General features: G+C 41.9%; 2 protein-coding genes across 2 annotated transcripts in view; one reads left to right on the forward strand and one right to left on the reverse strand.

Moving 5' to 3' along the window:
- The window catches only part of LOC310934882 (uncharacterized protein), a gene marked incomplete at both ends in the record, with an annotated part of 34,086 nt that extends 30,020 nt beyond the window's left edge, over positions 1-4,066 (reverse strand). Inside the window, 4 exons of the mRNA XM_083898682.1 lie at positions 38-1,829; positions 1,914-2,139; positions 2,719-2,797; positions 3,951-4,066. Coding sequence (XP_083754808.1) covers positions 38-1,829; positions 1,914-2,139; positions 2,719-2,797; positions 3,951-4,066 — 2,213 coding nt within the window. The remainder of the gene's footprint in view (positions 1-37; positions 1,830-1,913; positions 2,140-2,718; positions 2,798-3,950) is intronic.
- A 6-nt stretch (positions 4,067-4,072) lies between these two features.
- Positions 4,073-10,875, forward strand: LOC310934883 (NLR family CARD domain-containing protein 3-like; the record flags this gene model as incomplete). The annotated part of the gene is made up of 6 exons (XM_083898683.1): positions 4,073-4,088; positions 8,138-8,637; positions 8,929-9,032; positions 9,118-9,263; positions 9,948-10,096; positions 10,780-10,875. The coding sequence occupies 6 exons, from the start codon at positions 4,073-4,075 to the stop codon at positions 10,873-10,875; spliced, it is 1,011 nt and encodes a 336-aa protein (XP_083754809.1).
- Between the last annotated feature and the right edge of the window lie 5,249 nt (positions 10,876-16,124).

Genomic DNA, 16,124 nt, shown 5'->3' on the forward strand with positions numbered 1-16,124 from the left:
ATATGTCTTATTAATATTTATATATTGATCCACGTACAGAGCTTTGTTGGAGGCTTTGACCACCGGCAGCAGCTTCAGAAGAGCCTCCTCTGAAGCAGAGAACTTCTTCAGGTCAAACTCTTCCAGATCTTTTCCTGATGACAGTAAGATGAAGACCAGAGCTGACCACTGAGCAGGAGACAGTGTCTCTGTGGACAGATGTCCTGATGTGAGGGACTCTTGGATCTCCTCCACAAGAGAACCATGGTTCAGTTCATTCAGACAGTGGAACAGGTTGATGCTTCCCTCTGCTGACAGATTCTCACTGATCTTCTCCTTGATGTACTCAACTGTTTCCTGATTGGTCTGTGAACCACTTCCTGTTTGTGTCAGTAGACCTCTTAAGAGCTTCTGATTGGTCTCCAGTGAAAGACCCAGGAGGAAGCGGAGGAACAAGTCCAGGTGTCCATTTGGACTCAGTAAGGCCTGGTCCACAGCACTCTGGTGCAGATGATTCAGTTTGTGTCTAAACAGTATGGACCACAGACTGGACCTCTGGATCAACAGATTTGTTCCAGAGTTGATGAAGGTCAGATGAACATGAAGAGCAGCCAGAAACTCCTGAACACTCAGATGGACAAAGCAGAAGACCTTGTCCTGGTACAGGCTTCTCTCCTCTTTAAAGATCTGAGTGAAGACTCCTGAGTAAACTGAAGCTGCTGTGATATCGATGCCACACTCTGTCAGGTCTGATTCATAGAAGATCAGGTTTCCTTTCTGCAGCTGCTCAAAAGCCAGTTTCCCCAGAGACTCAATCATCTTCATGTTCTCTGGACTCCAGTGTGGATCTGTCTCAGCTCCTCCATCATATTTGACCTTCTTCACTTTGGACTGAACCACCAGGAAGTGGATGTACATCTCAGTCAGGGTCTTGGGCAGTTCTCCTCCATCTCTGGTTCTCAACATGTTCTCCAGAACTGTTGCAGTGATCCAGCAGAAGACTGGGATGTGACACATGATGTGGAGGCTTCGTGATGTCTGGATGTGGGAGATGATCCTCCTGGCCTGCTCCTCATCTCTGAACCTCTTCCTGAAGTAGTCCTCCTTCTGTGGGTCTGTGAACCCTCTGACCTCTGTCACCATGTCAACACAGTCAGGAGGGATCTGATTGGCTGCTGCAGGTCGTGTGGTTATCCAGAGGCGAGCAGAGGGAAGCAGTTTCCCCCTGATGAGGTTTGTCAGCAGCACGTCCACTGAGGTGGACGCTGTGACATCAGTCAGGATCTCAGTGTTGTGGAAGTCCAGAGGAAGTCGACACTCGTCCAGACCATCAAAGATGAAGACCACCTTCAAGTCTTCAAACCTGCAGATTCCTGCTTCTTTGGTTTCAGTGAAGAAGTGATGGATGAGTTCCACCAAACTGTACTTCTTCTCTTTCAGCACATTCAGCTCTCTGAAGGTGAAGGGAAATGTCAACTCTATGTCCTGGTTGCTTTTGTCTTCAGCCCAGTCCAGAGTGAACTTCTGTGTTAACACTGTTTTCCCAATGCCAGCCACTCCCTTTGTCATCACTCTTCTGATTGGTCCGTCTCTTCCAGCTGAGGCTTTAAAGATGTCTTCTTGTCTGATGGTTGTTTCTGCTCTGTCTGGTTTCCAGGAAGCTCTTTCAATCTGTCTGACCTCATGTTCTTCATTGACCTCTCCAGTCCCTCCCTCTGTGATGTAGAGCTCTGTGAAGATCTCATTCAGAAGGGTGGGGTTTCCTGCTTTAGCCACGCCCTCAAACAAACACTGGAACTTCTTCTTCAGGTTTGATTTGAGTTGACGTCGACAAGCTGCAGCTCTGGTTTCTGAAAGAACACAAGAAAATAAATCAGTGAGTGGATCATTGAGAAAATAAGATGTTCTTCCTTTCACATTAAAAGTCCTCTTACTGATCTGCAGACAGTCAGCGAGCTTCTCCTGCTTCATCCTCCTCAAGAAGTTCTCTGTGATCTTCAGAAAGGCCTCTCTGCTCCTCCTCTGCTCCTCATCTTCACCATCCAACACCTCCTCATCCTCCCTCTGACTCTCTGAGACTTCTGTGTGATCTGTACCCAGAACCTTCTGGATCTTCTTCAGCTCGTTCTTCACAAAGCAGATGATGTTCTCCTCCAGCAGCTGGAACAGAACATGTGAAGTTTAACCTGAGATGATCAGTGACAGAGTGAAGTCCTGCAGGTCCACAGAGCATCATCCAGACTGTCAGGACCAGGACTCTGCAGGTCCACAGAGCAGCATCCAGACTGTCAGGACCAGGACTCTGCAGGTCCACAGAGCATCATCCAGACTGTCAGGACCAGGACTCTGCAGGTCTACAGAGCAGCATCCAGACTGTCAGGACCAGGACTCTGCAGGTCTACAGAGCAGCATCCAGACTGTCAGGACCAGGACTCTGCAGGTCCACAGAGCATCATCCTGACTGTCAGGACCAGGACTCTGCAGGTCCACAGAGCAGCATCCAGACTGTAAGGACCAGGACTCTGCAGGTCCACAGAGCAGCATCCAGACTTTCAGGACCAGGACTCTGCAGGTCTACAGAGCAGCATCCAGACTGTCAGGACCAGGACTCTGCAGGTCCACAGAGCAGCATCCAGACTGTCAGGACCAGGACTCTGCAGGTCCACAGAGCAGCATCCAGACTGTCAGGACCAGGACTCTGCTTCAATATGAACAGTAGTGTCATGTACATGTACACACCTTAAATATAGAGTCCAGGTCTGCTCCATGCTGCTGGACAGACTCACCACTGAGAACCTCTGTCCTCTGCTGATCAACTCTGAGGAGAAAACATTCAGAGTCATTAACTAAAGCAGGTTTTCACTGAGCTGCACCTACGTTTCTTCTTCAGCCAAAGTCACATGACATGAGTTTGACAACTTGAAGACAAAAGTCCCTGAAGGACAGTCTCTAGTGTGTGTGTGTGAAGTCTCAAAGACACAATCAGAGAGGCTTGACCATGAGTCCCTGACCAATCACGGACTCTGACTAGATTTACTGTTGGACATGTTTTCAGAGACGAGGACAGGCTGAAGACATTTAGTGGACTGGTCCACCAAAGACAAGAAGACTGGTTTTCTGGATTAAACATGTTTTGGACTAGACAGGCTCCCCCTGGTGGAGGATTATGTAAGTGTGTGTTACTATGTGTGAAATTCTTACATCAGTTCACCATGTTTTTGTCCATCCTTGAAGTTAATACTACGACCAAAAGACTGGTCACTCTTCATTGACAAACAGCTGGGTCCAGGTCCAGGTCCAGGTCCAGGTCCAGGTCCTGCAGAGTCTGGTCTCTGTTGATGGATCCTCCTACAAACACAGGACATGTAAATCCACCATCTGCTCTGATAGATTGATGTCTTTAATGATGGACAGTATCAGGAGACAGAGATGGTTTGACCCAGATGGTGTCGGCTGCTCGGTGTCAAACTCTACACTGATCAACACATTTAAGACTTCCACTAAAACATGGAGAACATCTTCAGTCAGATCACTTTACCCAAAGCCAAGGACGTGAGCCAGGACTGTTCCACATTTATTCAACATTTCTTATTCTTTCATGGCTCCAGATCTGAGCTTAAAGAGACGGCTCTGTTTGGGACTTGGGTCCAGAATGTCTTGGTACTGGATCTGAGGTCCTAAATATAAGGTGTCTCTGGTGCTACATGGTGGATCATTTGAGTTGTTGACCTGTGAAGACCTCCATCATCTGACCTCTGTTCTTGTTTGAAGTTTGCAGGTTTATCCATGGACCAGTCACTCTTCATGGAGACACAGCTGGGTCCAGGTCCAGGTCCAGGTCCAGGTCCAGGTCCAGCAGAGCCTGGTCTCTGTTGATGGATCCTCCTACAAACACAGGACATGATGTGTCAATAAAACACTGAGCTGTGACATGGAGACGAGTCACATGATCCATGAGATCTTCATCTGACCTCTGACCCTCATGTTCCTCACACAGAGTGGTTTTAGAGGGCGGAGCTTCCTCTTCACTGTCCTTGATCTGATCCATAGCAGAGCGCCACCTGCTGGGAGAACACAGGACAATCATTACAGCATGGATTCCATTCCAAGTTAGTGTTAGCATGGGTGAACCAGCAGGTCCAGCAGGACCAAGAAGAGCCAGCAACACCAGCCGAGGAGGCGGAGTCAAGTCATAAGAACATGATGTCACAGGCAAGTGATTGTTTTGCAGTTAGCAGCATTAGCCAAGTTAGCTGAGAGAGGGTCAAAGGTCAAAGTCAAAGAAAACTGAAGATGACTTTGAATTATTGCAGAGGCAGCAAAAGCAAACACGCTGAACTTGTTAATGAAAGAGTTCACAAGTGTTTTATAAATGTTACATTTCAGTGTTTTTGGTGACAAAAGTTCAGTGGTTAATGTTGTGAATCAGTGTGATTATTATTCACATGATGAGAAGGTTTGATGTCAAACCATCACTCAGTGAATTAAGACCATAAACAACTTCAGCTCATTGGTGCTCAGCATCCATGTGATTCCAATGTGTCATATCAAATGTCAACCAGCAGATGTCAGCATTTATACTGTGTCAGCAGGGTTCAGAGGAACCAGGACATGTTCACATCCCATAATAAGAAAGGTTTGCAGTATTACAGCAGACATTTCAGCCTCTCTAAGTCACCACAGGGTCAATTCATTCTCTGTCAAAGCTCTGTTCATGTTATCAACGTGGTTTGGTTTGTTGACAAAAAGAACCTGGACAGTTTTTCAGAGAAAGTTTTCTCTTTCAGCAAAAGCACAAACGTCCTCTAAAGCAGTGATTTCAAACGTTTCAAACCTCACATTCATGAAGCTTCACAGTAACAAACATCATGTTTGAGATGAGTTTAGTTCTGTTACCTTCTGATGGTCAGAAATGATGGTCATGAAGCTGTTGAACGTCTGTCAAGTTATTCTGCTGTTTGAACAGGAAACAAACCACACACCAAAGTTTCACCAAAGTTTCGTTTCTGTCTTGTTCTTTTCCATGACGTCATAGCTCCTCCTGTGGGCGGAGTCATGACATCACTGTGGCGGAATGATTGGTGGAAACTTGACTTTGACTGTGGACCAAAAAAAGAGGAAATGTGTGACTGAGGTTAAGGTTCTTATCTCTGTCTTATCTTGTGTATTAAAGTATTGACGTGATAAACCACTGCAGTCCAGGGGTCGTTTTTATCAAGCGTCTCAGAGTGCAATTTTACACTTTAGTCCTGAGAATTTGTGAAATTTAGTCCTACTCTCAAACTTAAGAATAAGAGCTATTCATCAACTGTCTTAAGTCTAACAATCACTCCTGGGCTGAATTCCAATTCCAATCTTAACCCTCAATCTCAAAAATGTTCTCCCTCTAGTCCAAGTTCTGTCCTGATTCTCAGATAAATGAAGTTGAGGTCAAGTTTAAGGGCTGTATCGCCCTCAATGTTGAGATTTACCGACACCACCCTTGGGAGCAAGGGCTACCCAGAATGCATTGCGTGTTTTGCCATAACAAAGATGGCGTCGAAAGCAGCGAAACGAGTACAAGCTACAAATGAAGTGTTTTCTTTGTTAATAGAGATATAAAAATGATGTTAGTTTAGGCCCAGGTTATGGATTAATGACGTCATTGTTGTGTAACATTTATTTTTATTTTACCATCTTTTTGTTTGTTTGTATGAGTATCATCTTATAACTAACTGACAACCTAATAACTTAATAATAATAATCCTGACGTAAATGTGTTCTTCTTCTTCTTCTTCTTTTTTGGAGTTGACAGACTGGACGCAGGCGTTTGTGGCGTTATTCTGCCCCCTACAGTCTGAAGATGTATCTGCATTTAAGGGGTGTCCCATTTCTAAGTGACAAAATAACCCTCAACACTTGGTTTTGAGGCTCAGTTAAGATTGAGGGTTAATATAGGAATTGGAATTGAGCCTAAGAATCACTCCTACTCTCCCATATATTTAAGAGACCTCCAGAGGTGTCCTAAGTGGTTAGGAGTTGCCAGCAGGGGGCAGCACTGAGGTGAGCAGGATGTCCTGGTTTTTGGGTGCTCAACATCGTGCTTGCATGATTGTTGCTATTTTGACACTGGCTGGCTTTAATGACACAAATGTAGGTTAAATCAAAAGTAACTTGAATCCACAATTCAAAACCATTCCGTCACATCCTTTAAAACATAAAGTCGTCCACAGTCGTCTATAACACATATTTAATTTGTCGTGTTGTCACTCGGTGCGTCTTATAAACTGGTCCGTGATTATTTCCAGGCTGTTATTCCTTGACAATGTCTTGTGACGGTTCAGTATCAGCCTTGGATCACAGACTTTTCAGGTTTTCTGACATCACAATGCCACCCGTTGATAGGTGGCGCTCATTAACTCAATGACAAGAGGAGGCTGGCACATAGCGCCCACAGTATCATCGTCTATGCTCCCATTGTCCATTTCAATATTTCCTAGATCAGGGGTCCCCAAACTTTTTCCTGTGAGGGCCACATCACTTTTCCATTGTCTGATGGGGGCCGGACGATCACAGGGGTGCATATACGTAAACATTTATTGTTTTCCAAAAGCCACACATAACCAAATATTAATAACCCTTTGTGGGTTCTTCACAGGAAAAAAAGTCAGGAAATAAATAATAACACTATTAATGAAATAAATAATAACACTATTAATGAAATAAAAAATAACACTATTTATTAAATAAATAATAACACTATTAATGAAATAAGTAATAACACCATTAATGAAATAAATAATACAACTATTAATGAAATAAATAATAAAACTATTAATGAAATAAATAATAAAACTATTAATGAAATAAATAATAACACTATTAATGAAATAAATAATAACACTATTAATGAAATAAATAATAACACCATTAATGAAATAAATAATAACACCATTAATTAAATAAATAAAACTATTAATGAAATAAATAATAACACTATTAATGAAATAAATAATAACACCATTAATGAAATAAATAATAACACTATTAATGAAATGAATAATAAAACTATTAATGAAATAAATAATAACACCATTAATGAAATAAATAATAACACTATTAATGTAATAAATAATAACACCATTAATGAAATAAATAATAACACCATTAATGAAATAAATAATAACACAATTAATGAAATAAATAATAACACCATTAATGAAATAAATAACACCATTAATGAAATAAATAACACTATTAATGAAATAAATAATAAAACTATTAATGAAATAAATAATAACACCATTAATGAAATAAATAATAACACTATTAATGAAATAAATAATAAAACTATTAATGAAATAAATAATAACACTATTAATGAAATAAATAATAACACTATTTATTAAATAAATAATAACACTATTAATGACATAAATAATAACACTATTTATTAAATAAATAATAACACTATTAATGAAATAAATAACACTATTTATTAAATAAATAATAACACTATTAATGAAATAAATAATAACACTATTAATAAAATAAATAATAACACAATTAATGAAATAAATAACTATTAATAAAATAAATAATAACAGTATTAATGAAATAAATAACACTATTAATAAAATAAATAATAACACTATTAATGAAATAAATAATAAAACTATTAATGAAATAAATAATAACACTATTAATGAAATAAATAATAACACTATTAATGAAATAAATAATAACACTATTTATTAAATAAATAATAACACTATTAATGAAATAAATAATAACACTATTAATAAAATAAATAATAACACAATTAATGAAATAAATAATAACCAAATAACCCTCTCTGGGTTCTTCATAGAAAAAAAGGCCATTATTCCGTTCAGGGGTTAGTCAGGATTCACGTGGCTGGTCTCTGGTATTGTTCAGGGGGCCGGGCCAAATGTGGAGGCGGGCCGTATGCGGCCCCCGGGGCCGTAGTTTGGGGACCACTGTCCTAGATATTCCCTTATTCTTAGACAAAGGGATTCCCTTCCGTGATTGGTCATTTCTGTGGACACGGAAGTGACGTCACCTAAAATTGCGTTTACGGCACATCAGTACTGTGGTGATTCAGCTCTGAGACACTAAGGTTCAGTCCTCAGAGAAAGATGCTCCAACACTAACCTAGTTATTCTGTACCAGGACAAGGTCTTCTGCTTTGTCCATCTGAGTGTTCAGGAGTTTCTGGCTGCTCTTCATGTTCATCTGACCGTCATCAACTCTGGAACAAATCTGATGTCAGAAGAACCAACAATGAGCAACTGGTCCAGACTGTTTGGAATCAATCCTTTACTGAATCATCTGCACCAGAGTGCTGTGGACCAGGCCTTACTGAGTCCAAATGGACACCTGGACTTGTTCCTCCGCTTCCTCCTGGGTCTTTCACTGGAGACCAATCAGAAGCTCTTAAGAGGTCTACTGACACAAACAGGAAGTGGTTCACAGACCAATCAGGAAACAGTTGAGTACATCAAGGAGAAGATCAGTGAGAATCTGTCAGCAGAGAGAAGCATCAACCTGTTCCACTGTCTGAATGAACTGAACCATGGTTCTCTTGTGGAGGAGATCCAAGAGTCCCTCACATCAGGACGTCTGTCCACAGAGACACTGTCTCCTGCTCAGTGGTCAGCTCTGGTCTTCATCTTACTGTCATCAGGAAAAGATCTGGAAGAGTTTGACCTGAAGAAGTTCTCTGCTTCAGAGGAGGCTCTTCTGAAGCTGCTGCCGGTGGTCAAAGCCTCCAACAAAGCTCTGTACGTGGATCAATATATAAATATTAATAAGACATATTCTAAAGAGCAGAAGATAAACAGGTTTAACCTTTTGTTCATCACTGTTTTCTACCTCAGACTGAGTGACTGTAAACTCTCGAAGAGAAGCTGTGAAGCTCTGTCCTCAGTCCTCAGCTCTGTGTCCTCTAGTCTGAGACACCTGGACCTGAGGAACAATGACCTTCAGGATTCAGGAGTGAAGCTGCTGTGTGATGGACTGAAGAGTCCTCACTGTTCTCTGGAGACTCTCAGGTTAGGACTCACTTTATTTGACAGTTGATCTTGAGGTTCTTGTTGATGAAGATGTTCTGAGTTCATCATATCTTCTTAACTCCAGTCTGTCAGGTTGTCTGGTCACAGAAGAAGGATGTTCTTCTCTGACCTCAGCTCTGAACTCCAACCCCTCACATCTGAGAGAACTGGACCTGAGCTTCAATCATCCAGGAAACTCAGGAGAGAAGCTTCTGTCTGCTGGACTGAAGAGTCCACACTGGAGACTGGACACTCTCAGGTATTCTCCTCCTCCTCTTCCTCTTCTGCTTCATCTTCAACAGCACCATTCAAACTTGTAAGAAGGTTCAGGTTGAAGATGTTCTGTTATTCTGCTGTCGTTTATGAGACAAATGTGATAAGAAGTCAGTGAATATAACCAAACATTAGTCAAACATTTTAAACACCTGTTCTTCTTCTTCTGGCTCCTCCCTTTAGGGGGCGCCACAGTGGATCATCTGCCTGATAGATATTGTTCTTGTTTGACAGGAGTTATAAATGTATATACAGGAGTTGTCTTCTGTGTTGTCCACATGGTGGCGCTGTTAAGAAAATGCGTAGCCTCCTGAAACTGTGGTCTCTGGTTCTGCAGACACCGTCTTGTCTTTGAAACACACCTGTCCTTCATCTGACACCAGGGTGTAGTTCATCATTGTGTCCACCAGAGTGCGTCATTAAGACACAAACTCATTCAGACTGTTTCTTCCTCCAGGATGGACCATGCTGGAGAGCAGAGGCTAAAACCTGGTGTCAGGAAGTGTAAGTATGGATTTACAGGAAATAACAACATCTCAGCTGATCATCAATAAACTGCAGCTGTGTCTTGTTCTTCATCAGATTCATGTGAACTGGAACTGGACACAAACACAATGAACAGAACACTCAAACTGTCTGAAGACAACAGGAAAGTGACCTTTGTGAGAGAAGATCAGTCGTATCCTGATCATCCAGACAGATTTGATCACTGTCCTCAGTTGCTGTGTAGATCTGGTCTGACTGGTCTCTGTTACTGGGAGGTCGAGTGGAGAGGAAGAGTTCATATATCAGTGAGTTACAGAGGAATCAAGAGGAAAGACAACAGTCCTGACTGTGTGTTTGGACGTAATAATCAGTCCTGGAGTCTGATCTGCTCTGATGTTCATGGTTATTCTCTCCGTCACTGTGATACATTCACATCCATCACATCGTCCTCTGTCTCTCACAGAGTCTCAGTGTTTGTGGACTGTCCTGCTGGGACTCTGTCCTTCTACAGAGTCCCAGCAGGACAGTCCACTCACTGATCCACCTCCACACCTTCAGGACCACATTCACTCAAACACTGTATCCTGGGTTCTATGTCTGTCATGGTTCCTCAGTGTCTCTGTGTTCTCTGTAGAACATGAAGAGACAGCAGCTTCAGTGGTGGACGAGGTCTCACTGTTTAGAACCTGATGTTAAAGCCTCAGTAATTCATCATAAACAAACCTTTTGTTCTACTCTGTCTGTGTGGGGGGGGTCGTTGACACACCCACCAGACAGGTTAACTAGAGAGATTTTCTATTGTCTCAGCAGTCTTCTCACGTTGACTGAATCTGCAAGTTGCCTTGGGATTGCTCTTTCTGTACAGAAATAAACTCTTGTTTGATTCCTGAGCTCCAACATCCATCTTTTACCAAATTATCCTGACATTTTGGCGCACCAACGTGGGGCACCAATACCTGTCCCTCTCTTCACAACGGTGGACCTGAAGACCTTGCAAGGCGGAGAAAAGAAACATTTCTCCAGAAAAGACCTCCACCTCGGGGCTCTTAAAGCTCCGTTTGGTCAGGGAGGCCAGGTCCCCTGAAAAGTGGGACAGTGACGGTGACCAACCAGAGAGGGGTGACGGAACAGCCAGGGAGTCAAACAATCAAAAAGGTAAGACGCGTGTCGTGTATGTTTTGTGAGGAGCCAAATCGTTGGAAATTTAATTTTGGATTGGTTGAAACAGAAACCGGTTCATTTGGCTTCAAGATCAAACATAGTGAGGGCCAGATCATTGGAGAATTAGTCTCGGGGGGGTTTGAAAAATAACCCTCATCTGGCACCAAGATTAGAAATATCTCATGAGGACCAAATCATTGGAAACTTAATTTCGGGGGGTTTGAAACAAGAACCCATGTTTGGCACCAAGATTGAAGATATACGTGAGAAGCCAAATCATTGGAAACTTAATTTGAGGGGGTTTGAAAAAAAAAAACTCTCGTTTGGCTTCAAGAACGGGTGGTCTGTTTTTGGAAGGACGGCATAGTCTTAAACTAATCCCGAAGTCGACTGCGTCAAAATAAAAAGAGAAGGAAAGAGTCAGGGACTCTATACAATGGATGAGGTTAAGAAGAAGATAAAACTTTGTGGTAACGAGAATAAAACTTTGTGGTGACTAGAGCTGAAACGATTAATCGATCAATCGATTATTAAATTAATCGTCAACTATTTTGATAATCGATAATCGGTTTGAAGCTTTTTTCATTATTAAAACAAGATTTCTGATTGTTTTAGCTTCTTAAATGTGAATATTTTCTTTGCTTCTTTGCTCCACATAAACAAAGAAATCATTAAAACTGAATCATTTTGGTTTGTGGACAAAACAAGACATTCGAGGACATCATCATTTTCAGGTTTGACAGACATTGATCAACGTTTTTTTTCTGACATTTTATGAACCAAATGATTCATCGATTAATCGAGAAAATAATCGACAGATTAATCGATTACCAAAATAATCGTTAGTTGCAGCTCTAGTGGTGACTTATTCAGTGTCTTAAATATCCTCTGTGGATGTTACAAGAGTGAGTTGCTTGGAACGAATGTGTCGTACAAACCACCTGGCTGATTATCCAAAGTTAGTGTATGTTTGATAAAGATCCAAATGTGTGTATGAAAAATCAGGATGTGTGAAACAGGTTGAGTGTGTGAGAATAAGAAAAAACAAAGTTAAGAAAAAGGAAGTTTAAAACTGAAGAAGATAGCCCATTGTAAGTGATATCACACCCATTCGAGGAATGGTAGGTAAAACCGGTAAAATAAAAAAAAGCAGTTTAAAAAAAAAAAAAATAAAAAAAAAAAAGTATAAAAATGGGAAACTATAACAGTTATAAATGTTGTGAACCTGACGAGGTTCAACTTAAAAGAGATGTGAAACGGATGAGCCAGAAAGCGGTAGATAATGTGAAATATATGAAAAAGTGGGAAAAGAAGTATGGTTTTAGAGGAAAACTACAGGTAGAAGAATGCAAAGAATTGGTAGAAAAGATCGAGGCTAAGTCTCAGGGAATTGAGAAAAGACAGGAAGAAGAGATGCAGGATGTTATAAATTTAATTCTGTTTTTTAACTCCAACTGAGATAAACAGGAGGATGACGCCTCTGGGTCTCCATCCCCCGAGCATCAGCACTCAACACCTCCAGCTCAGGGGCCTCATTTATAAAACTGTGCGTAGGACCGACGTCAAAATAGACGTACGCACAAAGCACAGAAAGTGCTTACGCACAAAAATATCCTGATTTATAAAACAGTGCGCACGCACGCCCTACACCGATTTCCCTTTATAAATCACAATCCACTCTAAATGTGGCGCACCTGTTTGCGGGTCATACCACGCCCATATTTGCCGATAAATATTCAGAGAAACGTCCCTCATAAATATTGATTCATGACTGAAATCATGCAGAAATCGGAGAGAAAGGCCAAATAACGTAATTTCGCGAGGTGGAAGTACTTGTCGGGGAGGTGGAGAAGAGGAAGGCTTGTCAATGTTGTTTCATCAGAAGGTCGGAGTGTGGCCGAGGTGAAAAAAAAGTGATCAGACATTTAAGTCGCAAAAAAGCGCCTGGAGTCACACAGGCAGAGCGTCTGTGCCACGGGCGAGGAACAGGCCAACCGGAGCTCACCCTGCTGGATGAAACACTGGTGGGGATCATCACTTAGGGGGACACCCATGCAGGTGTCGCGCCAATGTAGGTATCACCGACAGAAAGTGTTGCCGCGGAGGCGGAGAAACAGTGGTGCGCTTGCTTTCACCCAAGTAAATTAAAACAATTGCATTGTTTAATGATGTATTTTATGTATACTTCACATACTACTATATAACGTCTGGCAAAGATATGGGGGAAACACATTAATTCAGACTGTTTACCTGTCTGCCATAATTTGTATCCCCCCATATTTTCGGCTAGAATAGAAGAAAGCTGTTCATAATACCAGAGGTTATAGACTAGTATGTGAAGTATACATAAAATAAATCATTAAACAATGCAATTTTTAGTTTTAATTTACTTGGGTGAAAGCAAGCGCACCACTGTTCCTCCGCCTCCGCCTCCGTGGCCAGGGTAAACACTTTCTGTCGGGGATACCTACATTGGCACAACACCTGTCGCCAGAAACCCGAGTGTTGTGAGCACTCGGAGCTGGACTGGCACGGTGTGGTTTCTGCGGGTGATCCTCTCTAAGGATGAGCCCAATGCTGCACACAGATCCAAGAGGAAGCTCGTGGGAGTCGGAAACGGCTCATCAGCCACTCATCACTGTTGGTCAGTGGATCTAGCTCGTCTCGGAAGTTCCGCTCCCTCCGTATCCTTCCGTTTGCCACATCCTCTAACAGTGCCAAAGCAGCCATTGTGCGCCATGACGCATTGTGAGTATCTGCCTTTATATGCCCATCGATAAGGTATCTGCTACACGTGTTAGAATTACCCTGATATCAGTGAATACATAATTTGCCCTACTGTTGTGTTACTATTGTCTAAATTATATGTTTCCTGTGTGCACTCCAGGGAGTTTGTTTGTTTGTTCGTTGTAGAAATGTAATTGTTTTTATCCATTTCTTGCAAATAAACTGTTCATATATGAGAGGTAATATAACTTATAATATATATAATTTGTATAATTTATTTTACACGATCAGTTTCACACATTTCTCCCGTTTCTTTCTTCTTCCATCAGTGGCGCAGTTTCGCTTTACCCCAGGTATGTGCGTACGCATGGGTCAGAGTTGGCGTGGAGGAGCGCACATTTTCCCGTCAAGTTCTCTTTTTATAAATCCCACGGTTTGCGTAGAGAGTGACGTACGCCTTCTTTTTTGCGTACGCAACGTTTATAAATGAGGCCCCTGGTCTCTGCTCCAGTCTCTCCCCCTCCTTCTCACTCTGCACCTCCTCTCTCTCTCTTCCTGCACATACCTGAAGTGTCACAGGAAGTCGGAAAGCGACAAGGTCAGATAAGTGGTATGAAAAGTTGAAAAGTATGCTCATGCATTTTCTGATGTGTATTTCCGAGACAACATCAATGGTGGAGGCAGGAGAGGAGGAGGAAGAGGAGGAGGACGAGGAGGATGGAGAATTGATGGAGATGAGAGCTGCTACAATTGTGGCAAATTTGGACATTGGGCTCGACAATGTAAGTCTCAAAAGGGCAGAGGTCAAGGAGGCTGGAGGGGGGAAGGAGAAAGGAAACCCAGACGAGTTGAGGATTCATCAGAATGACTTGACAATAAACAGGTTATGCACCTACACACACACGTACACACCAGAACCTAGAAGATGAGGATGTTTTTTAGTGTTTTATTGTGCATGGTAATCATGTGCTTTTGGAGGTTTTTGGATGTTGAATAGACTGTTATAAAATGATGAAGTTGTTTGAGAAGCAAGGAAAAGTAAGTTGATTAAGGAAAGACTGTGGAAAGTAGTGAAAGTTTAAAGAGTAAGTTAAAGTTGAAGTTGAGATTTGATTCAAATATTGAATAAAATACATACAAATAAAACAATAGTGAAAACAACAGTAATAATAAATGAACACATTAATGTCACTAGAGTTAGGTCAGCTAAGTTTGACTAGATCTTGTGTTTCATATAGTGCTTTAGCTGGTTAATGAGAGGATGATTGTCTAGGATGAAGTGTCCCTGATCAAGACACTAAGTCCTTAACGGCTCCTGATAAGTGTGGTTTATGTAGAACACGTGTCAAACTCAAGGAAAACAACAAATGGTCAAATTGTGGCTGAAGAATCACATGTGCTTCAAAGTCTTTTTCTGAGGTTGCGTTTGCATTTTTAAGTTCTATTTATTCTGTCGTACAGTTAAGCCCAATTTATACTTCTGCGTAAAGTGCTCTGCGTAGCTACGTAGAGACTCTGCGTCGACGCAGAACCTGTCGAAGAGCCTCTGCGTCGTCTCCGGGTGCACGGAATATTTTTTAAGTGTCCGTCACTCCGTCAAGGGACTACGGAGACGGCAAGAGCTGCGATTGGTCCTCAGGACAGGCTGAGCTAAGCTGCTCTGTGCCGGCTCTCAGTGCGCTCCGGGCGTCCTGACAGAGGCGGAGCTGATCCCCGCCGATAACGCCGCTGCCGAACTATAAATACGTCATATCTTAACACACACAGCACATGTTTAGACTCTAAATGGCCAATTTCTCGCCTCAAATTATCTTAAAACTGCGTTCCGTGACACAGAAAAGTGAGAAACGGCCACTTTTTCAACAACAACAGTCTTTCTCTCTCTTTCTTTCTCGGACGCCATTGCTCACTGTAGCCAGAAGCACAACAACCTTGCGCAGCGACCCCTACTGATCGGGCGGGAAATTGCAGCGAGTGTCCGTCACCACGACGCAGAAGTATAAATGCTCGAGGCGTCTCCGTGGTGACGCAGACGGATAACGCATACGCAGTCGGAGAAGTATAATGTGGCCTTTATATCTGGCCCTATGAGGGCAACCAGTATGCTGATGTGGCCTATGGTGAAAATAAGTTTGACACCTCTGATGCATGAATGTGAGTGAATGGGAGAATTCAAGCTGTTCAAGAGAGCTTTGAAAGGCCCAGTGGACAAATGGAAATAGTTTTTAAGATGAAGGTCTGACAAGATTTTGCTTCATTTGCAAATGACTTTGTCTCATTGTAGATAAGAGATGTGTGTTGGTGGATGATGTTGATGTGATGTGAAAATGACTAGTGGTTACCAACTAACATCTGAGATATACAATACAGTCACAATAGGGTTAAAATAATTAATTAAGAATAAAAAATGAATATTAAAGTAAAGTAATCTACAATTAGGCTAGG

This window comes from Microchirus variegatus, assembly GCF_963457635.1.
Source record: "Microchirus variegatus genome assembly, chromosome: 12".
NCBI classification, from domain to species: Eukaryota; Metazoa; Chordata; class Actinopteri; order Pleuronectiformes; family Soleidae; genus Microchirus; species Microchirus variegatus.